The sequence below is a fragment of the Salmo salar genome, chromosome 07 (assembly GCF_965601325.2).
Source record: "Salmo salar chromosome 07, fSalSal1, whole genome shotgun sequence".
NCBI lineage: Eukaryota > Metazoa > Chordata > Actinopteri > Salmoniformes > Salmonidae > Salmo > Salmo salar.
Genome location: NC_138297.1, coordinates 47,499,324 through 47,524,551, shown reverse-complemented (window position 1 = coordinate 47,524,551; position 25,228 = coordinate 47,499,324). Strand labels below are relative to the sequence as shown.

The following is a 25,228-nucleotide window of genomic DNA, read 5'->3' as shown; positions in this document are numbered from 1 at the left end:
ACTGTTGACCCTTTTCTGGCGTGATAGCCTACCCCTGGTTTTCGGGAATTTTCCTACCATAAACTGATCGACGGGGTATATTTCTACGAAGACTGGTAGTAAATAGGACGAGCCTGAGTTCACAGGGAGTTCAGGATCTGAAAAGACTCGGATTTCTTGGGATATTCAACCATAGATGCACAACGAATGTTCCCGCATTGCGGAAATCCTTTCCAGCCTACCTGTGTTTTGCACACCTATAATACCACTTCACTCCACAGGGGGGCATCATTGAATTCTTCATTAATTAATCCGATTTATAGTAAAGAGGCGTTACCTTGATTTCTGCGGTTGTGCTGCTGGTGGTAAAATAGAGGTGCACTTATTCTGATCATTGGTGCCTCCACAAGGCTACTTCGACACAGTTATTACAAAACTCTGAACCAGCAAGATGGACATTAGCTTTAAATGAACCGCAACACCAAAGAAGTTGTGTTTTGTAGTTTGACTTTTAAAGGTAGGCATGCATTTATTCCGTTATACCTATTCATCATTTGCATATTGACACATTTCCAGCCTGTAATAGAAGAACATTGTATATTACTAGCTATGCCTATTTATTTTGATTTATTTGGGTATTTTGATCATTCCACTAGTATGAAATATAGGCTACTGCATAAATTAAAAGACAATTTCAATTTTCAATCCTGATTGGCATGCACTTATAACCTTCCCATCCATGCACCAACTTGTCAGAGAATCAATCTTCTCTTTTGAAAATACACCAGAGACTTCAAAAGGAGCTAGGCCTATAGTCAATGGTAGAGAAAGATGAATGAAATATGAATGATATGCTGCAACGTAGCCTAATTTACATATGTGTGGAGTAGAGTTGAGTAATAGGATTAGTAGCCTACCATAGGCACTTATTTGCTGACATAATTGTCATGTTTCATGTATTCAGTGCTGTAAAACTTACTATGTTTCTAAATGTAAGCCAGGAATTAGTTAAGTAGGTGAACTTATGGACAAAGCTCTCCTTGTTTTTACTTGTACTCCATTGATGTGATCACTCAATGTTATTATGAGGCACACCTCAAGGGTCAAAGCTACATTCTTAGAAAAACGGGTTCCAAAAGGTTATTTGGCTGGCTGTCCCCATTGCATAACATTTTTTTTCAAATTCTTAAAATGGTTTTCCTATGGGGACAGCCGCAGAACCCTTTTAGGTTCTAGATAGTACCTTGTTGTAATTCATTTCAGAGGGATTTTGTGGAAACAGAGGTCAATCACGCTCTTATTTCCCCTTTGGTCTCATAACACTCTACCCACCAGCCACTAGTTGAGTGCCTTGTCTAACAGTAACATGTTTGAGGACCTCTACAGATGTCACACACGTGTCCTTGTCAATTACAACAAAGGGAAGTTCTTCAAAGACTACACACACACACAAAGACACACACACCAACCAGCTCTCACAGTCTCACGTCAGAATTAGACGTTCATCCATGTTTCTCAAACATCACATTTCAAAGTTGTTTCAAAAAATGTGTAAGTGTTTAAGGTTAAGTTTAAGCATTAACTCCGAATGTTTAAGGTTCTCAAGGTCAGGCATTAACGCTGACAACTTTCACCCTTGCCAAACAGAACCCTACTTGAAGGTAACAGCGCTAACTTTTGCCCCTAGTTGCCCGTTTCAACGTCATCTCCCAACAGCCTCAGACATGGATGGACATTGAATACTGTCTTATATCATGGGTGACCTGGCTGCGCGCACACGCACTCATGCACGCACACACACACACACACACACACACACACACACACACACACACACACACACACACACACACACACACACACAAGCACACACACACACACACACACACACACCTCTCTCTGATGGTGGAGCCTACAGAAGAAGGTTTGATGGGAGGCTCTTTGACCCTCATGAAAGGTCCACTAAAGGTCAAATTGAGGAAAAAGTTGCTCATATGGCGATGGTCATTGTGTTTGATCTTCAGTCTCTCTCTCTCTGTGTGTGTGTGTGTGTGTGTGTGTGTGTGTGTGTGTGTGTGTGTGTGTGTGTGTGTGTGTGTGTGTGGAGGTCAGGATGAAAGAGATCGCTAGCCTTTCATGAGGGCTTGTGGGGAGACATGTATACACACACCCACACACACTACAGTAAGTTGAGTAGTTGAGGGAAACAGTATTGAAAGAGTTCATCTTGTGTTAAACCTCTATGACCCTTAAGGTATCCACAGAGCATCATAACCAACACATAACTATACAGGACATGAAGTGATTGTGTTTACAACAAAAATACTAGGGTTGCTAATCTGATGTAAGAACCTCTGGGTGTAACAAGGACCACTGTTGTTGTTCCAGCATAAAAACATGGGAATTAAGGCCACTTATAACACATTAGAGAGAGAGAGAGAGGAGAGAGAGAGAGAGAGAGAGAGAGAGAGAGAGAGAGAGAGAGAGAGAGAGACAGAGAGACAGAGAGACAGACAGAGAGACAGACAGACAGAGAGACAGACAGACAGACAGACAGACAGACAGACAGACAGACAGACAGACAGACAGACAGACAGACAGACAGACAGACAGACAGTCATGAGCTCCTGATATATTTCATATTTTTGGGGGTTTTAGAATGAGATAAACACTCTAATCGAAAAAGAATTCCAGACAAGGGATGAACAACAACTCTATTCATTCAGAAAAAAAGTAACTTTGCGCCTCAAGTTAAGAAGTTTTGACTCTAGCTAGCTAGCTACACAACAAAGCCCGAGCCAACAGACTAACAAGCTAGCCAGAAGAAATTAACTAGAACAAACCTAGCAAGGGGAGTTAATACAACTACATCAAACGACCAAACTGAGTGAGTAAACCAAAAAGGAGCACAGACTAACTTTAAACATATCTTCTGTTTTTTTGTGTGTAGATTTGTCACTCTTTTTGCTGGTTTTTGAACAAAATTATAGTTAGCTAGCAACATCAGCAGACAAACAAATCGGTTGCTATGGCATCAGGTCAGCAGAACAGAGCAGCAGCAGCAGTAGTAGCAGAGCCCACGGGCACCATGTCCCCACTCCCCCTCAGCGCTGAATCCATTCTCTACCCTCCAGAGGCCAAAAATGACACAACGAGGAAAGCTTTTAAACAGACACTACTAAAGGGGAGGCCAGAAACCCTTTTCGCAGACCTCTACAAAAACGGTGATGTGAGTAATCTCATCTTTCTCACTGACCAGCCAAATGCTTGGCGCTCAGCAGTGTGCTCTCGCTACCCATCCATAAAGAGGGAATCTGTAATGGGTGGAAGCTGAAAGTCAAAGAGACAGACGACCCTGACAGCACCATGGTGCCAGGTAACATTAGGCTGTTTGAAACAGACTGTCAGACCATTAAGGAGAGAGCGGAGAGAGAGAAGGACACCACCAGTGATATGCCCTCCCACAAGACAAACTCCACCAGCACCACCCTCACCCCTACTATCCCCACCCAAAAAGGCACATCCAGCATCTCTCTTCCCACCATAGTGGAGGACACGCCCCAGGAGGAGAGCGACTAAGGCCCTCCTCACCACCATGGCTGCCATGAGGGATGAGTTCACCAGACTGGAGAGAGAGGTGGTCCTGCTCAGGGAGAGCGTGAGCAAACAGCAACCAGACAACCTCACCTTAGAGGAGCTCCTAACCAAGGTGAGGACAGAGCAGGACAGCAGCCTTGCAACACAACTGAAAGAGGTTCAGCAAGAGAGAGACGGACTCAAGAGAGAGCTGGCTGATCTAACAAAGGAGGTGAGAGAGCTCCAAAAAGACAGGCAGAGCAGTAATAACAATCTGACCTCACTAAGAGAGGAGCTGCAGGAGAGAAAGAGAACAGAGGACAGGCTGCAGGAGAGAAAGAGAACAGAGGACAGGCTGCAGGAGAGAAAGAGAACAGAGCACTGGCTGCAGGAGAGAAAGAGAACAGAGAACAGGCTGCAGGAGAGAAAGAGAACAGAGGACAGGCTGCCGGAGAGAAAGAGAACAGAGGACAGGCTGCAGGAGAGAAAGAGAACAGAGGACAGGCTGCAGGAGAGAAAGAGAACAGAGGACCTGCTGCAGGAGAGAAAGAGAACAGAGGACAGGCTGCAGGAGAGAAAGAGAACAGAGGACAGGCTGCAGGAGAGAAAGAGAACAGAGCACTGGCTGCAGGAGAGAAAGAGAACAGAGGACAGGCTGCAGGAGAGAAAGAGAACAGAGGACAGGCTGCAGGAGAGAAAGAGAACAGAGGACAGGCTGCAGGAGAGAAAGAGAACAGAGGACAGGCTGCAGGAGAGAAAGAGAACAGAGAACAGGCTGCCGGAGAGAAAGAGAACAGAGGACAGGCTGCAGGAGAGAAAGAGAACAGAGGACAGGCTGCCGGAGAGAAAGAGAACAGAGGACAGGCTGGAGGAGAGAAAGAGAACAGAGGACAGGCTGCAGGAGAGAAAGAGAACAGAGCACTGGCTGCAGGAGCAGCTAGATCACCACTCTATGACCTGCCCTCACACAGCAGGGGAGCCCACCTCAACCAGCCAGGCCTCCCAGCCCGGCCTGCTGCACGCCTCCTCCCCAGCCCACAGAACAGCCTCCCACTGACAGCAGGCCCGGCACAGACCAGCCACACCCAGCTCCAACACCCAACACCCACCAGCACCCCAATACCCCCTCCAGTCCAGAATAAACACTGGCTGACATCGTCCTGTTCATGGACTCAAATGGGAAGTTTGTTCAGGAAAATAAACTTTTCCCTAGACACAAAAGGAGAAAGGTGTGGTGCCCAACATCTTCCAGAGTGCCATGGAGCTGCTTGATAAGGCCCATCAGCACCCTGGACCCCCCAGCCACGACTACAGCACCACCAACCTCAATGCCCACCACAGCCAGCGCAGCACAGACCACCCCAGCCCAGCTTCAGACCCACCCAGACGAGGCCTCCCACCCTCCTGCCCCCCACCGCAGACCCACACTTGGAGGAGCCACAGCCCAGCAGGCAGAGCTACGCACAGGCTGTGAGAGGAGCAACTGGCCCAGCCCCCACCAACCAAATGAGTGACATTAAACAAATGCTGAGTCTAATATGCTAACATGTGATAGGCCGAGGGTCATGGTAAGATGAGCACAACAACTCCACCATCCTCACACTACATCCACCCAAGTGGCATGACACAAATGCTTAAATGATAAACAAATCGCATTTGCATAATAAGAGTTTACGTTAATTGAAAAATCCTATTTTAATAGTTCTGGTTGGATTGTGAGTGTTTGTCTCATTTTGAAGGTAAAGAAAAAAAAGTTATGAAATCTTTTTACGTTGCATGTTGGAATTTACAAGGATTGAAGTCCTCTGCTTTTGGGCTAAAGAGCAGAAACCCAGACTTCCTGAAAGAAATTGATGATATTGATATTGTAGTACTACAGGAAACATGGTGCAGAGGTGATGTTTCCACTGGCTGTCCACTAGGTTATAGGGAGATAATCCTACCATCCACTAAATTAAAAGGAATTACACAGGGCAGAGACTCAGGACAGGGCAGAGACTCAGGACAGGGCAGAGACTCAGGACAGGGCAGAGACTCAGGACAGGGCAGAGACTCAGGGGGAATGCTAATATGGTATAAATCTGAACTAATTAATTCAATCGAATTGATCAAAACAGGAGAATTCTTTATCTGGTTAAAAATCAACAAGGAGGCTATCTTGACAGATAAAAACGTCTTCCTCTGTGCCACATAGATTCCTCCCTCAGAGTCGCCCATATCAATGAAGAGAGTTTCTCCATTCTAGACGGGGAAATTAGTCACTTTCAGGCCTACGGCAACGTACTGGTCTGTGGAGACCTGAATGCTAGAACAGTGAAAAACAAAAATGGAGTACAGCTCGTGAAGCTCTGTCGAACACAGGGTCTCTACATAGTCAGTGGTAGGCTGAGAGGGGACTCTTTTGGTAGGTACACCTAGCTAATCCCTTGGCAGCAGCACTGTAGACTACTTCCTCACTGACCTAAACCCAGAGTCTCTCAGAGCCTTCACAGTCAGCCCACTAACACCCCTCTCAGGCCACAGTAAAATCACAGTGTATCTGAGAAGAGCGGAACCCAAACATGAAGCATCACGGCCCAATAAATGACATGGTACTAAACAGAGCTATAGATGGAGTGCAAACAGTACAGACATCTACCAAAACGCAATTAGTAGCCAAAAAAATACAATCTCTCCTGGACAACTTTTTATCCTTAACATTCTCCTTCAGCAATGAAGGTGTACATTTGGCCGTTTGGAACATAAACTTTATATTTGACAAATTAGCCTCCTTGGCTAAGCTAAAGAAGCATAAGAGCAAACCAAAAATAACAGAAAATGAAAAATGGTTTGATAATGATTGCAAAAATCTAAGAAAGTCATTGAGAAATACATCTAATCAAAAACACAGAGAACCAGACAACAAAAATATACGCCTTCAATACGGGGAAACACTGAAGCAATACAAACACACCCTAAGAACAAAAAAGGAACAGCACATTAGAAATCAGCTGGATGGAATTGAGGAATCCATAGAATCAAACCACTTCTGGGAGAATTGGAATAAATTAAACAAACCTCATCAGGAGGAATTGGCTATCCAAAATGGACATATGTGGAGAAATCACTTTGTAAACCTCTACAGCAATATAACAAAGAGCCCAGAACAAAAAGATATACAAGAAAAATCACAAATCCTTGAATCAGCAGTCAAAGACTATCAGAATCCTGTGGATACCCCAATTACAGAAGAAGTATTATTGGAAAAATGATGCACTCTCCAACCCAAAAAGGCCTGTGGTGCTGATGGTATTTTAAATGAAATGATCAAATATACAGACCACAAATTCAAATTGGCTATACTCAACTCTTCAACATTATCCTCACTGCAGGTATTTTCCCCGATATTTGGAACCAGGGATTGATCACACCAATCTATAAAAATGGAGACAAATTTGACCCAAATAATTACAGAGGAATTTGCGTTAACAGAAACTTGGGGAAAATTCTCTGCAGTATTATAAATAGCAGACTACATAATTTCCTTGGCGGTCACAACGTCCTGAGCAGAAGCCAGATTGGATTTCTAAAGAATTATCATACAACAGACCACATTTACACCCTCCACACTCTAATTGACAAACAATTAAACCAAAACAAAGGCAAAATCTACTCGTGTTTTGTAGATTTCAAGAAAGCGTTTGATTCAATTTGGCACAGAGGTCTTTTTTATAAACTAATAGAAAGTGGTATTGGAGGGAAAACATATGATGTTATTAAATCAATGTACACTAAAAACAAATGTGCGGTTAAAATTGGCAACAAGCAAACAGACTTCTTCTCTCAGGGACGGGGAGTGAAACAGGGCTGCCCAATAAGTCCAACACTATTTAACATCTACATTAATGAATTGGCAAAAACATTAGAAGAATCGGCAGCACCTGATATCACCCTACACAACATTGAAATCAAGAGCATTCTATGCCATTAAAAGGAGCATTAAAATCGAAATTCCAATTAGAATCTGGCTCAAAATGTTCCAATCAGTTATAGAACCAATTGCTCTATATGGCAGCGAAGTATGGGGTCCAATCGCTAACAATGAATTTACCAAATGGGACAAACATGCAATCGAAATACTGCATGCAGAGTTTTGCAAGACTGTATTGCAAGTGCAAAGAAAAACTCCAAATAACGCAAGTAGAGCAGAATTTGGCCAATAACCCCTCCTCATTCGAATAGAAAAAAGAGCCATCAAATTTTACAACCATCTAAAAACAAGTGACCCCAAAACATTCCATCACACAGCTCTGCAATGTCAAGAGATGAAACAAGAGAAGAGTCCCCTCAGCCAGCTGGTTCTGAGGCTCAGTTCACTAACCCAAACCAACTCCATAGAGCCTCAGGACAGCACTCAGAAAATCTGGCCCAACCAAATCATCACAAAACAAAAATAAAAATATATCACCTATGGAAAGACACCACAAAAAAGTAAACTTCAATGCTATTTGGCTCTAAACAGACAGTACATGGTGGCAGACTATCTGACCACTGTAACTGATAGAAAACTGAGGAAAACACTGACTAGGTACAGACTCAGTGAGCACAGTCTGCCTATAGAGACCGGTCATCACAGACAAACCTGGCTGCCCAGAGAGGACAGGCTGTGCTCACTCTGCTCCAGGGGAGAGGTAGAGACAGAGCTGTATTTCCTATTACACTGTAACAAATACTCAGACCTAAGAGAACATTTCTTTCCCAAAATTATAATTCAAATCGAAGAATTTGAAACTATAAAAGATTAAGAAAAAATCTAATATTTATTGGGTGAAAAGCCAAAATGTGCAGTTTTGGCAGCCAAATATGTGTCCTCCTGCCACAACCTGAAAAGTTTACATTGAAAAGTTCAAAGTAATGTCAATAATATTTCCCATCTTGTTTTGTTTTGTCTTTCATACCAGGTCATGTGTCTTCTCAGTCATGTTGACACTGGTCTACTACCATTACTTTAATGTATTGTTGTTCTCATTAATATTGTTGTTGTAGTGGTTGTTAATGGTAATTCCATGTCCACTACTACTATTATTATTGCTGTTGGTCCCACCATTTATTTATATATATTTTATATATATATATTTTATTTTTCTATATGTATACTTTGACAATGTAAGTAATAATGAACTTGCCATGTCAATTGAATTGAATTGAGAGAGAGAGAGAGAGAGAGAGAGAGAGAGAGAGAGAGCGAGAGAGAGAGAGAGAAAGAAAGAAAGAAAGAAAGAAAGAAAGAAAGAAAGAAAGAAAGAAAGAAAGAAAGAAAGAAAGAAAGAAAGAAAGAAAGAAAGAAAGAAAGAAAGAAAGAAAGAAAGAAAGAAAGAAAGAAAGAAAGATTATTTTGGAACATTGAGTGTAATATTTACTGTTCACTTTTTATTGTTTATTTCACTTTTGTTTATCCATTTCAGTTGCTTTGGCAATAAAGCCCCTTGAATTGAATTGTGAGAGAGAGAGAGAGAGAGAGAGAGAGAGAGAGAGAGAGAGAGAGAGAGAGAGAGAGAGAGTGAGTGGGAGAGAGTCGAGAGAGTCAGAGATATGAGAGAGATGATGGCTAATGAGAGAGATGGCTTGAGGAAGTTGTGTGGATAAATAGGGAAATGTTCATTAGAGTGTAACCAAACAACAATATGCCCTGAGGTGGTCCTCACCTAACGTTCTCTTACTGTTATAGAACAACCAAAGCAGCTGAACTCTCCATGTTTTGATCGTGACTGAACATTTCCTAATCCAACAATCTCTCACACAGGCTCTCTAGTGTTACTTTAAGTCATGTTGGTACGTGGTAGGTACATTTCAGTGTTTTTCTCTCTCTTGTTTGTCAGAGAGAGAGAGAGACCCACCTGTGTGACTTCACAGAACTCAGCTCAGAAACAGGAAGTGTGGTTAACGAGTCAGACTACAGGAAGTCCCATCATGTTAACGAGAGCTTTATTTTACATGCAGAGAGGTGGTGGGTGCTAAAGACAGCTACAAGGAGCTTGGTGGTGCAGAATCACAGTTTGGGAGGTATGTCTGTGTGTGTGTGTGTGTGTGTGTGTGTGTGTGTGTGTGTGTGTGTGTGTGTGTGTGTGTGTGTGTGTGTGTGTGTGTGTGTGTGTGTGTGTGTGTGTGTGTGTGTGTGTGTGTGTGTGTGTGTGTCTCAATGCTTGTTAATTATTGAGACTGAGCACTTTATATTGTTGTATGGTATTATAGGTGTGTTCCTAATAGTTACCGAGAACAGAAGAGCTTTGTATCTATCCTGAAGCACAACTGAACTTTGTGTGTATATCAATAGTTGTGTTGATGCTTATGTACTCCTCAGCCGGAAGTGTCGCCACTTGCTCTGACTGGTTAGTCAGGAGGGCAGTCGCATGTGCTAGCAAGGCAGAGGTCCTGGGTTGGAGCCTCGGTGTGAGACGAATCAGGAGGCAGCAGGATGTCCATTATACTTAGTTGTTGATCCTTCTGCACACCTGTTAACAGTAACGGTGACACCACACACAACATTTGGCTGTGTGTGTGTGTGTGTGTGTGTGTGTGTGTGTGTGTGTGTGTGTGTGCGCATGTGCGTGCGTGGGTATGGGGCGTTTAACGGGAGGTATGTTTGTGGGTGACCCAGGCCCGGGTTGGGCTGTAACTGCTGGAAGTTCTTCCCTGCGTATTCCCGATCAGAGTTTACCATTACACATCTATTAATAGGGCCTTCCCAGTCTCCTCTATGACAACCTGGCCTCAAATATCACTCTGACGCTCAGTCTCTTTCTCCTCCATCAGCACTGCCACCTAGCTAACCACAGACAGCTCACTGGCGTTGGGAGCACCACAGTTTAGAGCTAGCTGGTAGCACCTGAGTTGTGGACTGACTCACAGTCAGGGATTATACTGGACTCCATGGGGCCTGGGGAAATAGGCTAGCTGAGGTTTACTAGCCCCTGGAGGTATAAGCTGTTTTGGATACCCAGAGAGTGCTGGTTTGTTTGGTCTTTAGTGCTAAATATATGGTGTTTTGCTTTAGGTACTAAGAGGGCTGATTAGTTTGTTTGTAATGTAAACAAGGGGTACTGGTTTGTATTTGTTTGGTGTACAATGTACTGGTCTGGTGGTATTATTTCTAGAGAATTGGTATAACTAATGCTGACTTGTGACGTTTTCTCTCATCCTTTCTCCCCCTCTCTCTCTCGCTCTCTCTTTCCCTCTCCCTTTCTCTCTCTTTCTCTCTCTCTCTCTCTCTCTCTCACTCTCTCTCCATCTATTTCTCTCTCTCTCTCACCCTCTCTCTCTCTCTCTCTCTCTCTCTCTCCCTCTCTCTCTCTCTCTTCCTTTCTCAGGGCGACGGGCAGCTCTTATCAGTACCAGAGGAGCGAGGCGTCAAGGGCGGAACTGCCACTACGAGCCAAAGAGCCCTCCTCTCCTCTCTCTCCCTCTCACTCGCTCCCTCCCTCCCTCCCTCGCCAACCCATCTCTCATCTGGAGAAAAAGGCCAGTCAGCGCGAGGGGGACTGTGTCAGAGAGGGGGCTGACATCCACACAAAGACTACTCTCCCCAAGAGAAGGACTAACTGAAGCACAACTCTTCACTGTGAGGATCACTGTTTCCGTGGCGAGAGAGGTTCTCCGAAGGTTTTCTGGAGGTTGTGTGACCATTGAGTTGAGGTTTTTGTCTGGAGGTCAGAGAGTGAGTGGTACCTGCAGCCATGTCTCCGTTCCTGCGTATCGGCTTCTCCAGCTTCGAGATGGACCCAGGTCTGGCCCACCATGAAGAGATGATCAACCCGTTCTGTGCTGTCTACATGAAGGAGGCTATAGACACAGGTCAGTTGGAGCGTGTGCGTACGTGTGCGTACGTGTCGGAGAGATGTGATGGGGGAAACATGGGAACCTCTATGATTTTCTGTAGGACTGTTGTCTCGCATGGGCTGCAAGTGAAGGAGGAAGTTGTGCCCAGTGAGCGTGTCCCTGTTTACTCCATCGACAGTGTCTATGCATTAAAGAGGGCAGATATATTTATAGACAGACATTTAATAAAACAGACCTTTCTTCTCCAGGAGTTCCATTAGTGTAAATGGGCTTATGATTCATGTCAGTATTACCTCTAAATAGCAGTACTTCAGAGTGCTAATGGACAGTTGTGTTTCCTGACTATATTTAACCGTTGGTAAAGATGACAGTTACAGGGCTAAAAACAGAGAGAGACGTGGGGAGGAAAGAGGAGGGAGCTACGTAGTTTTTCCCCATTTCTTTCTCACTTCAACCACAGAGCTGTTCTGGTAGCTGGACAGAGATAGAGCGGTAGAGAAACGCTGTGTGTGTGTGTGTGTGTGTGTGTGTGTGTGTGTGTGTGTGTGTGTGTGTGTGTGTGTGTGTGTGTGTGTGGTGTGTGTGTGTGTGTGTGTGTGTGTGTGTGTGTGTGTGTGTGTGTGTGTGTGTGTGTGTGTGTGTGTGTGTGTGAGAGAGATGTGCGTGGGTGTATTAGTTCACAGGAAGACCTGTTATTCAGTTTCATTTCAAGTCAATTTGATTTCTGTACTGCTTTTTGCCATGCCATCAAAAGGCCCAGACAAAAGTAAATAGCAGTACAGTATGATGTTTACCACCAATATTCCACTGTTGGTCTAGCTAGCCTACAAGCAGCTGCAAACTGATTGCATTCAGTTGTGCCAACAGAGCGATTGGAAACTGAACGGAACACCTTACTGAGGAGGAGTGTTTTGGGTCTGGAGTCAGAGTAGTATAAGGGAGTCCTTACTACGAAGCTGTGACTGGCTCAGACTCGTTTCTTAACTCCACTGTGGCTAAAGCACCTAACAGAAAAATGAAAGCAACACCTCAGTCAAATGTCATTTAACCACTACAGAGAGAATAACAAACGAACTGATCATGACTTGGGCTGACAAAAGTCTACTCAGAGGTGTGTGGGACTTCTAAAGCAAAACATATCGCCCTCTCATGCCAAAGGCGGATTGGAAACATGATGAAAAATATGAGTTGTCTGTCTGGGGAGAATTAGACAGTTTTTCCCTGTCAGAGGGAAATTATTTTCAGTGTAGACAACAGCTGGTTGCGTTGTCTCTGTCCAGAGCAGACAGTGATAGAATTACCATTCTATGGTAGGAACATGCATTTCTGGAATGGAATGCCTGTGAAATGACTAGTTAAATAAAGGTTACATTTAAATGGCTAGTTAAATAAAGGTTACATTTAAATGGCTAGTTAAATAAAGGTTACATTTAAATGGCTAGTTAAATAAAGGTTACATTTAAATGGCTAGTTAAATAAAGGTTACATGTAAATGGCTAGTTAAATAAAGGTTACATTTAAATGGCTAGTTAAATAAAGGTTACATGTAAATGACTAGTTAAATAAAGGTTACATTTAAATGGCTAGTTAAATAAAGGTTACATTTAAATGGCTAGTTAAATAAAGGTTACATGTAAATGACTAGTTAAATAAAGGTTACATTTAAATGGCTAGTTAAATAAAGGTTACATGTAAATGACTAGTTAAATAAAGGTTACATTTAAATGGCTAGTTAAATAAAGGTTACATGTAAATGGCTAGTTATATAAAGGTTACATGTAAATGACTAGTTAAATAAAGGTGACATGTAAATGGCTAGTTATATAAAGGTTACATGTAAATGACTAGTTAAATAAAGGTTACATGTAAATGGCTAGTTAAATAAAGGTTACATTTAAATGGCTAGTTAAATAAAGGTTACATTTAAATGGCTAGTTATATAAAGGTTACATTTAAATGGCTAGTTAAATAAAGGTTACATGTAAATGGCAGAAGGAAAATACTTTGAAGTGAAAGTGAAAGTTGTACATCACAGGAGGCTGCTGAGGGGAGGATGGCTCATAATAATGTCCCGTAACTGAGCTAATGGTATGGCACCAAACACATGGAAACCAGCCATTACCACCAGCCTGTCCTCCCAAATTAAGATGCCACCAACCTCCTGTGGTAGAGACAGACCACTCTTTGCTCCTGGTCAGGTCACATGTCAAGAAAAATTTAGGACCAATGACAGATAGACTAATGTCAAAATTCTTGTCTGTTTCTACCTGTCTATCTCCCCCCTTTACATACACACCCGTACCCCTCCAGAGAAGGGCCAGGTGTACAAGCAGAAGAAGCCCACCATGTACCCCCCCTGGAGCAGCACGTTTGACGCCCATGTCCACCGGGGCCGTGTCATGCACGTGGTGGTGAAGGATAAAACCGCTGAGCTAAAGTCTGAAGCCATCGTGCAGCTGGACACCCTGGCCTCACGCTGCAAAAAGGAGAACGGCAAACTGGAGATCTGGGTAAGACAACTGTCTTAGGGTTGGAGCGATGGGAATGTGTTGTGTCCACACAATTTGATATGGGGATATATCTGTCTCATTCTCTCTCTCTCTCTCTCTCTCTCTCTCTCTCTCTCTCTCTGTCTCTCTCTCTCCTCTCCATCGCTCTCTCTTTGTCTCTATCTATTGAATTCTCTATCTCTCTCTCCCTCTTTATCTCTCTCTCTCTCTCTATCCCTCTATCTCTCTCTCTACCTCTCTCTCTCTCTATCTCTCTGTCTATCTCTGTCTCAGGTGGAGCTGAAGCCACAGGGCCGTCTACTCATGGAGGCCAGATACTACTTGGAGAAGAGTGGTGAGGGTTCAGAACCATTGTAGACTTTGTAATGTCTGCGTATGTCTGTTCCTGTGTGGTTACAACCATTCCAGAGCCCCATCTTTTCCCCATAGTTTCTGTCAGTGCCCTCTCATGTTGGGGTCTTATTAACACGCTCTGAAGGGTTATAAAGTCATGTTGTAGCAGGTTATGAGGAAACCTCTCAGACGTCTGTCTATATATAAAGTCTCACCACTGCTCATGATCAGCACTCAGAATGCGTGGTCCATTGATTGTCCAGTACTAATCATCTGATCATTTAGCCCTTTCAATTACATTACTGACAAATAGAAAGATATTCACCTTTACCCTTCCTCTTTCTATCTCTCTGTCGTTGCACACACACACACACACACACACACACACACACACACACACACACACACACACACACACACACACACACACACACACACACACACACACACACACACACACACACACACACACACACACACACACACAGACTGGCAGAGGGACATTCCTATCATGCGTTCACAGAGGAGCGTGTAAATATGACTCGCATGTCTTTCTCTTCCTCTGTCTTTTAACTGTGACAAGACTATGCACTGTACATAACTTTCATGTGTGTGTGCCTGTTTCCCAGACGCCACAGGTTCAGGTGAGGGAGATGGATTTGGAGAGAGAGACAGGGATCCGGGAGTCTTTGCCCTCCACGCACGACGCGGAGCCATCAAACAGGCCAAGGTCCATGAGGTCAAATGTCACGAGTTCAGTGCCACTTTCTTCCCCCAGCCCACCTTCTGCTCCGTCTGTAAAGAGTTTGTCTGGTACGTCCACTGAGCCAAAACACTACACACTGAGGATACCAAACATTAGGAACACCTTCCTGATTTTGAGTTGCCCCCCCTCCCCTTTTGCCCTCAGAACAGCATCAATTAGTCGGGGCATGGACTACAAGGTGTCGGAAGTATTCCACAGGGATGTTGGCTCATGTTGACTCCAATGCTGCCCATAGTTGTGTCAAGTTGACTGGATGTCCTTTGGGTGGAGGACCATTCTTGATACACACGGGAAACTTTTGAGGGTGAAAAACCCAGCAGCGTTGCAGTTCTTGACTCAAATCGGTGATCCTGGCACCTACTACCATACCTAATTTTTGTCTTGCCCGTTCACCCTCTGAATGGCACATACTGTACACAATCCATGTCTCAATTGTCTCAAGGCTTAAAAATACTTCTTTATCCTGTCTCCTCCCCTTCATCTACACAGATTGAAGTGGATTTAACAGTTGACATCAATAAGGGATCGTAGCTTTTACCTGGATTCACCTGGTCACCTGGTCAGTCTATACGATACATTACCAAAAGTATGTGGACACCTGAACATATCATTCCAAAATCACGGGCATTAATATGGAGTTGGTCCCCCCTTTGCTGCTATAACAGCCTCCACTCTTCTGGGAAGGCTTTACACGAGATGTTGGAACATTGCTTCCATTCAGCCTCAAGACCATTAGTGAGGTCGGGCACTGATGTTGGGCGATTAGGCACTGCTCGCAGTCGCCGTTCGAATTCCTCCCAAAGGTGTTCGATGCGTTTGAGGTTAGGGCTCTGTGTAGGCCAGTCAAGTTCTTCCACACCGATCTCAACAAACCATTTCTGTATGGACCTCACTTTGTGCACGGGGCACTGTCATGCTGAAACAGGAAAGGGCCTTCCCCAAACTGTTGCCACAAAGTTGGAAGCACAGAATCATCTAGAATGTCGTTGTATGCTGTAGTGTTAAGATTTCCCTTTACATGGAACTAAGGGGCCTGGCCCAAACTATGAAAAACAGCTCCAGACCATTATTCCTCCTCCACCAAACTTTACAGTTGGCACTATGCATTGGGGCAGGTAGCGTTCTCCTGGCATCCACCAAACTCAGATTAGTCTGTCGAACTGCCAGATGGTGAAGCGGGATTCAGCATTCCAGAGAACACGTTTCCACTGCTCCAGAGTTCAATGGCGGCGAGCTTTACACCACTCCACCCGACACTTGGCATTGCGCATGGTTATCTTAGGCTTGTGTGATGCTGCTCGGCCATGGAAACCCATTTCAAAACCTAGTACCTTTTCTGTTTGTACAGTGTGTATATCACAACCTAACGTTATTTAAAACCTAGTACCCCTTCTGTCTGTACAGGATGTATATCACAACCTAACGTTATTTAAAACCTAGTACCCCTTCTGTCTGTACAGTATGTATATCACAGCCTAACTTTATTTAAAACCTAGTACCCCTTCTGTCTGTACAGTATGTATATCACAACCTAACTTTATTTAAAACCTAGTACCCCTTCTGTCTGTACAGTATGTATATCACAGCCTAACTTTATTTAAAACCTAGTACCCCTTCTGTCTGTACAGTATGTATATCACAACCTAACTTTATTTAAAACCTAGTCAATTGGAGTGAAAATACTATATCGTAATGACATCATTCACATAGATCCTCTCTATTTTTTTCATTGTCCCTCTGAAACAAACACTACAGTATTTCTATTTAAACATTATCCACATCATCCAGTGTTTCTTTCCTGATTCCTGTTCATGTTGTGTTTATTTTCCCCATAGGGGTCTGAATAAGCAGGGTTATCAGTGTCGACGTGAGTATCTCTGCTCTCTCTCTCCCCTCATCTTCTACCTATTCCATATTCTATCCCTACACTCCTCCGTCCTCTCTCCTGTCTACACTCTCATCCCCCCATCCTTGGTCTTTCAGAGTGCAACGCAGCCATCCACAAGAAATGCATTGACAAAATCATCGCCAAGTGCACTGGGTCGGCCATCAACAGCAAAGAGACCATGGTAGGCCTGTACATTGTAGTCCGTTTCTATACAACGATGACAATAAGGGATCTTGAGCATTTTGGAGCATCTTGGATTTGTCATTATATTTAGTTGCTAGGGTTCCAATAATAGTGGCAGTAAAATGTGATGTGTCCACTTTGTCTTGGTGTTTGTGACATGAGGAGCCTCAATTTAAACGACTGGAGGTCCACTTAGATTGCATGCAGACAGACTGACGTACAGTGTATCTGGGCTTCTGGGGTCTGTGGTTTAGCTCATAGGTAACACACTTGTTTATTGTTGGTTAAAGTCAACCACATACACACTGACTGTAACTTATTCTCTCTCACAGTACACACTGAGACAGTGGGTTGGTTCCTCGAAGCAGACAGCTCTGTGGTTACCGTACTCACTGTTTACCAGTACTCACCGATCCTAGACAGAGAAAAAAATTACAGTTTTATCCCAGGGATTTTACTTCCCTAAAACGTCCAAAGCAGTTGTTGCCTACTTCCTGTGTCATATTTCAGTGGCAACAAAGGGTTGTCGTGCGGCGGTTTCAGGTGACCGAGTGTGTTTGCTGTGTGTTGCAGATCCACAAGGAGCGCTTTAAGATCGACATGCCCCACAGGTTTAAGGTGTACAACTACAAGAGCCCCACGTTCTGTGAACACTGTGGCACGCTGCTGTGGGGACTGGCCAAGCAGGGACTCAAGTGTGAAGGTGAGAGGACAGTCCACAGGAGGCTGCTGAGGGGAGGACGGCTCATAATAATGTCTGGAACAGAGCAAATGGAATGGCATCAAACACATGGAAACCATGTGTATGATGTATATGATACCATTCCACCTATTACGCTCCAGTCATTACTACGAGCCCATCCTCCCCAATTAAGGTGCCCCCAACCTCCTGTGGAAGAGACCCTGATCACATTATAAGATCACATCACTGTCATTACACAATCACATCATACCATTGCCAACTCAAATCATAACAGTACCCTATCAAACCATTATATTGCACCATACCTTTTCACATAATTCCCTATTTCACAATGTATTGATTTCATCATCCCGTTCCATCTGTGTCTGTATACTGTGTAACCATGTGTGTTGCCCATGCAGAGTGCGGTATGAACGTTCATCACAAGTGCCAGAAAAAGGTGGCCAACCTGTGTGGAGTCAACCAGAAACTGATGGCTGAAGCCCTGGCCACGATCGAGACTAAACAGCAGGTCAGAGTTCAGGGGTCGAGGGGTGAGGAAGTCAGTGCTGTCCGACAGATCCACAATAGCTCCAAAGTGCTTTGCATGAAAAAATATTACAAAAATGTATGTTGATTGTAAATAAGGAATCTATCCCTGCCCGTTATACAGATACTGTAGCATTGCGTTATGTTATTAATTGTTACATCTGTCTATGCATTTTCCTATAGGCCAGGGGCTCCAGAGAGAGTGAGATCTATAGTCGAGGCGGGCCGGTGGGTGTGGGCCAGGCAGGGGTGGTGCGGGAACCTTCAGGTTTAGTGGCAGGTCTCCCCCCAACCGCAGCCACCGCAGGCCGAAAAGGTTAGGAGGCCACACATGGTCAACCTGGTCATTCATGCAACTGTGAGGACTTTGTAGTCAACTTGAGACTTAATAGGACTAAATTACTATCTCCCCTTCTCTCCACCCCCCACCCCCCCACCCCCTCTCCAGAGCAGCAGGGTATATCGTGGGACACCCCAGCGGAGGGGGACATGGCTGCCCCTGTGATGGAGGAGCCTGAGACGCTGTACGCCGCCCCCAGAAAAGACCACCTTCACAAGTTCACCCTGGACAACTTCATCCTGCACAAGATGCTTGGCAAAGGCAGCTTCGGCAAGGTACCAGAGAGAGGGAAACCACTGCACCTATTGAGCCCCTAGATTCACTGGGGGTATACATTGTCTATCTGGGCTTAAGACATATCACCATAAACTGAGACATGGGTCTAGTGTTTCTATAACATACAATGAGTTTACATCGACGTTTAGATTTTAGTCATTTAGCAGACGCTCTTATCCAGAGCCAGTACATAGATTTTCATTTTTTTTTGGACGTACTGGTCCCTCGTGGGAATTGAACCCACAACCAGTTTCTCAGTCCATTGATAATTAGGACATTTATCAAGCCCAAGTCTTGTCTCAGTTTATGATGATATGTCTCGCTCTAGCTAATGGAAACCGTGCAGATGAAAGTGTACTTCATTATTTACAGGGATTGCATTGTGAACAAAGATACACTGAGTGTACAAAACATTAGGTGGAGACAGGTTAAAAAGATTGTATGGAATTTTCATAAAATGTAAAGTATATAAAATAATCAATAAAGACGTTTTGAATAAACAAGCTAGAATGACAAAGCTTTAAACCATTATCCTAAATATAACCCATCAACTTAGTGAATACCATTGGTGTTGAATATGAGTGTTTCAGCATAATATATCCTTTACATTTTTACACACTTTTATTGATTGTACTCTGTCAATATGTTTTTATTGCAAATGTGTTGGTGCCAAACTGTTGGCAGTTGTGAAACAAGTCAATAGTTGGAAGAGTTGCAGAGTAAATTGGAAATTATATCATTGTTGATTAGATGCTTTTTTCATGAATTAGGCTGTTTTCTCTTGAATCGTACGGTCTATCCACTAGAAACCCGTGGACAACATGGACACAGATATTAAGCTAAAGAAAAAATACATATTGTGAGTGAAAACATTTTAGAAAAATTATTCCGGTATAAATTACCAAAATGACCATAGATTACCAGCAAATATACTTAGATAAATTAACAGTAGTTTTTCAACGCTAGTCATAGTGATGTGATGTTATGAAACCGAAAAAATATAAAAGTGCGACTTGTGTTGCTTGGTTTTTGAACATGTTCTAGCCATGCTCTGTGTTCCTGGATCCAGTGTACTAAAGAGACTTCGTGATTGTACTTAGACGTTGCCTGACTGATCCTTCACCTCCATTTGACCAGCCTGAATAGCTAAAGACAGTGATTTCCTACATGACGTATCATCCGTGTGTGTTGCTAGGTGTTTTTGGCCGAGCTGAAGAGCAGTAGACAGTTCTTTGCGGTGAAGGCTCTGAAGAAGGACGTGGTTCTGATGGATGATGATGTGGAGTGTACCATGGTGGAGAGGAGGGTCCTCTCCCTGGCCTGGGAACATCCCTTCCTCACACACCTCCACTGCACCTTCCAGACCACGGTAGCACACACACACACACACACGCACTCAACACACACACACAAACAAACCACAGGTTTTGTTGATATGACTGTGTTGTGTGTGTGACAGGAGAACCTGTTCTTTGTGATGGAGTATCTGAACGGAGGTGACCTCATGTTCCACATCCAGAACTGTCACAAGTTTGACGTGCAGAGATCTACGTAAGTTAACCCATACACACAACCAGGCTATGTCTACCACACACACAGACACACACACACACACACACACACACACACACACACACACACACACACACACACACACACACACACACACACACACACACACACACACACACACACACACACACACCCTCCATTCTCTCCACCCATCCCTCTCTCCTCACATCCCCTCTCCCTCCCTCTGGCTGTAGGTTCTATGCTGCTGAGGTTATCTGCGGCCTCCAGTTCCTCCACTCCAAAGGCATTGTCTATAGGGATCTGAAGCTGGACAACGTGTTGTTAGACTCAGAAGGCCATATAAAGATAGCAGACTTTGGGATGTGTAAGGAGAACATTGAGGGAGACACGCGGACCTGCACCTTCTGCGGAACACCTGATTACATCGCCCCAGAGGTGACTGCATGTTCACCATCACTATAGGAATCTACACTCTTACTATCAGCATTTCAACCCTTAAATCAACCCTCATTGATTTGTATCATTAATCAGTTTTAGATAAACATCATGAAGTGATGATGATGATGATGATGATGAAGAGATGTCATGTTGAACTGAATGGTCATGTTTTTTTTAGATTCTGCTGGGGCAGAAATACGGCAGCTCAGTGGACTGGTGGTCGTTCGGGGTCTTGCTGTACGAGATGCTGATTGGCCAGTCTCCATTCCATGGTCACGATGAGGAGGAACTGTTCCAGTCCATCAGGACAGATGACCCCTGTTACCCCCAATGGCTGGCCAAGGACGCACGAGACATCCTCATCAAGGTCTCACTCAATGCAACAACTTGGTCCACTCACTGCAATGCCACGACGAATGAACTACGGCAACGTTGTCCTCTATGCACCAGACTACATACATCAACATGAATGATCGACGGTTGGGATGGATGTGACCTGTACTGTGTGTGTCTGGTTACCTTTCATGAGGGTGCTCTGTCTTTTTCCCATTGGAGTGGAGGTTGTGACCTAGGCATCCTCTGTCCTGATGTGTGTGTGTGTGTGTGTGTGTGTGTGTGTGTGTGTGTGTGTGTGTGTGTGTGTGTGTGTGTGTGTGTGTGTGTGTGTGTGTGTGTGTGTGTGTGTGTGTGTGTGTGTGTGTGTGTGTGTGTATACAGTTGAAGTCGGATGTCTACATACACCTTAAGCAAATACATTTAAAATCAGTTTTTTACAATTCCTGACATTTAAATCTAGTAAAAATTATCTGTCTTAAGTCAGTTAGGATCACCACTTTATTTTAAGAATGTGAAATTTCAGAATAATAGTAGAGAGAACGATTTACTTCAGCTTTTATTTATTTCATCACATTCCCAGTGGGTCAGAAGTTTACATACACTCAATTAGTATTTGGTAGCATTGCCTTTAAATTAATAAACTTGGGTCAAATGTTTTGGTTAGCCTTCCACAAGCTCCCCACAATAAGGGGTGAATTTTGGCCCATTCCTCCTGACAAAGCTGGTGTAACTGAGTCAGGTTTATAGGCCTCCTTGCTCGCACACGCTTTTTCAGTTCTGCCCACAAATGTTCTATGGGATTGAGGTCAGGGCTTTGGGATGACCACTCCAATACCTTGACTTTGTTGTCCTTAAGCCATTTTGCCACAACTTTGGAAGTATGCTTGGGGTCATTGTCCATTTGGAAGACCCATTTGCGACCAAGCTTTAACTTTTTAACTTCCTGACTGATGTCTTGAGATGTTGCTTCAATATATCCACATCATTTTCCTTCCTCTATTTTGTGTAGTGCACCAGTCCCTCCTGCAGCAAAGCACCCCCACAACATGATGCTGCCACCCCCGTGCTTCACAGTTGGGATTGTGTTCTTCGGCTTGCAAGCCTCCCCCTTTCTCCTCCAAACATAACGATGGTCATTATGGCCAAACAGTTCTGTTTTTGTTTCATCAGACCAGAGGACATTTCTCCAAAAAGTACGATCTTTGTCCCCATGTGCAGTTGCAAACCGTAGTCTGGATTTTTTATGGCGGTTTTGGAGCAGTGGCTTCTTCCTTGCTGAGCGGCCTTTCAGGTTATGTCGATATAGGACTCGTTTTACTGTGGATATAGATACTTTTGTACCTGTTTCCTGCAGCATCTTCACAAGGTCCTTTGCTGTTGTTCTGGGATTGATTTGCACTTTTCTCACCAAAGTACATTCATCTCTAGGAGACAGAACGCATCTCCTTCCTGAGCAGTATGAGGGCTGCGTGGTCCCATGGTGTTTATACTTGCTTACTATTGTTTGTAAAGATGAACGTGGTACCTTCAGGCGTTTGGAAATTGCTCCCAAGGATGAACCAGACTTGTGGAGGTCTACCATTTTTTTTCTGAGGTATTGGCTGGTTTCTTTTGATTTTCCCATGATGTCAAGCAAAGAGGCAGTGAGATTGAAGGTAGGTCTTGAAATACATCCACAGGTACACCTCCAATTGACTCAAATGATGTCAATTAGCCTATCAGAAGCTTCTAAAGCCATGACATCATTTTCAGGAATTTTCCAAGCTGTTTAAAGGCAGTCAACTTAGTGTATGTAAACTTCTGACCCACTGGAATTATGATACAGTGAATTATAGGTGAAATAATCTGTCTGTAAACAATTGTTGGAAAAATTACTTGTGTCATGCACAAAGTAGATGTCCCTTCCGACTTGCCAAAATTACAGTTTTCTAACAACAAATATGTGGAGCGTGTGCCTCCCGGGTGGCGCAGTGGTCTAAGGCACCCGGGAGGCCCATGGGGCGGTGCAAAATTGGCCCAGCGTCGTCCGGGTTAGGGAGGGTTTGGCTGGCAGGGATATCCTTGTCTCATCGTGCACTAGCGACTCCTGTGGCGGGCCGGGTGCAGTGCACGCTGACCAGGTCGCCAGGTGTACGGTGTTTCCTCCGACACATTGGTGAGGCTGGCTTCCGGGTTGGATGTGCATTGTGTCAAGAAGCAGTGCGGCTTGGTTGGGTTGTGTTTCGGAGGACGCATGGCTCTCGACCTTCGCCTCTCCCGAGTCCGTACGGGAGTTGCAGCGATGAGACAAGACTGTAACTACCAATTGAATACCACGAAATTGGGGAGAAAAAAGGGGGTACATTTTTTTTTTTTTAAAGAAATATGTGGAGTGGTTGAAAATCTAGTTTTAATGACTCCAACCTAAGTGTATGTAAACTTCCGAGTTCAGCTGTATGGTGTGTTTGTTTTATAGCTGTTTGTGAGGGAGCCGGAGAGGAGGCTGGGTGTGAAGGGGAACATCCGTCAACACTCCTTCTTCAAAGACACAGACTGGAGCGCTCTGGAGAAACGAGAGGTGGCGCCGCCCTTCAGGCCAACTGTGGTACGTACATCCTCAGACTGCGAGTCTGTGTGTTTGTTTACGTGTGCATTTGTATGCATGTGTGTGTGCTCGCTGTGTGGGTGTGCGTTGTAACCTCTCCCCTCTCTCCTGTCCATACAGAAATCCCCCAGTGACGTCAGTAACTTTGACAAGGAGTTTATCAATGAGAAACCCAGGTTGTCGTATGCAGATCGTACCCTCATGAACAGTGTGGACCAAACCATGTTTAACAACTTCTCCTTCGTCAACCCAGCTATGGGCCACATCAAAGGCCCCTGACCTGCAATAACCTTACAACAACCTACCAGCAACATATTCACAACCCATCAACAACCCACTGTACCAGCAACATATTCACAACCATCTATTACCTTCTGACATCCTATTCACAACGCATCAATTACTCATTACAACAACACATCACAGACAGGAGTCAAGGACACTTACCTAACAGACCAATAACGTATCCACAACCAGTCAATAACGTATCCACAACCAGTCAATAACATCTCACCTCAGCTCTTTCATACAGCCAAGGTGTACAGCAGTGGAGGCTGATAAGGGGAGGACGGCTCATAATAATGGCCGGAACAGAGCAAATGGAAGGGCATCAAACACCTGGAAACCATGTGTTTGATGCCATTCCATTTGATACCATTCCACTGATTCCGCTCTAGTCATTACCACGAGCCCATCCTCCCCAATTAAGGTGCCACCAACCTCCTGTGGTGTACAGACTACTTTAGGAGTCACTACCCGATTGCCCAGATTGTGTGGAATACTGAGAATGTTGTATTGTACTCATAACCTGTTATTCAATAGTGTCTGTTTTATCCCTGCACATAAGTGTCTGTTCAATCCACTTTAACCATTTACTGAGACATTTTCTATTTAATTCTGAGTGTATCTGTAGTTTTATTAAAAAGAGCCACGGTTAGGCAGTTAGCCTAGTATATTAAAATGTGTTTTCCATTGGTATTGCTCAGATCCAGGTAGATTGTCACAGTATCGGAAGGTGGAGTGGTTGGTTTCAATGTACATGGATAAATTCATGGTTTATGTTTACATGATTCTGTGTTTTATAATTGCACTTCAGAGGCATGTGATCGCTGTGACTAAATTATTATAGATGCCTAGATTCAGCAGTAATTATTTGTTTTTTATCCTGTACATTAAAATAGGATTTTTGTAAATACATGTCCCATTACGTACTTGCATTCAAGCATGAGTTTGTGTCACAGAGATCGAGGAGAATGAGAATTTAGTTGAAATACTAAAACCGCTATCTTCCTGCCTCTCTCTCTCCCACTCTTTCCTTCCTGTGCCTTACCCTCTCAGAGACTGACAAACAGGTCAAAGTTGCTCTTTCTATCTGCAACAGGGATCCTGGTGTTACACTGTGATATGATGTACTATTATCTCACTAGCGATAAAGGTCAT

The 25,228-nt window shown here is 44.0% G+C and overlaps 1 protein-coding gene across 2 annotated transcripts; it reads left to right on the top strand.

Annotated features, from left to right (window-relative positions):
* Window positions 1-375: 375 nt before the first annotated feature.
* On the top strand, window positions 376-24,981 carry LOC106609272 (protein kinase C, theta). 2 transcript variants are annotated; one of them, XM_082977708.1, is made up of 17 exons: window positions 376-496; window positions 10,902-11,385; window positions 13,681-13,880; window positions 14,154-14,214; window positions 14,843-15,026; window positions 16,815-16,846; window positions 16,963-17,048; window positions 17,624-17,753; window positions 18,155-18,264; window positions 18,465-18,597; window positions 18,730-18,896; window positions 20,093-20,266; window positions 20,357-20,448; window positions 20,664-20,865; window positions 21,047-21,235; window positions 23,660-23,788; window positions 23,909-24,981. In XM_082977708.1, exons 2-17 carry the CDS (start codon window positions 11,268-11,270, stop codon window positions 24,065-24,067), a joined length of 2,166 nt encoding a protein of 721 aa, XP_082833834.1. In that variant the 5' UTR covers window positions 376-496; window positions 10,902-11,267; the 3' UTR covers window positions 24,068-24,981. The 2 variants fall into 2 exon arrangements, with proteins under 2 accessions (XP_082833834.1, XP_082833835.1); XM_082977709.1 differs by lacking the exon at window positions 376-496 and adding an exon at window positions 9,414-9,597.
* Window positions 24,982-25,228: the final 247 nt, after the last annotated feature.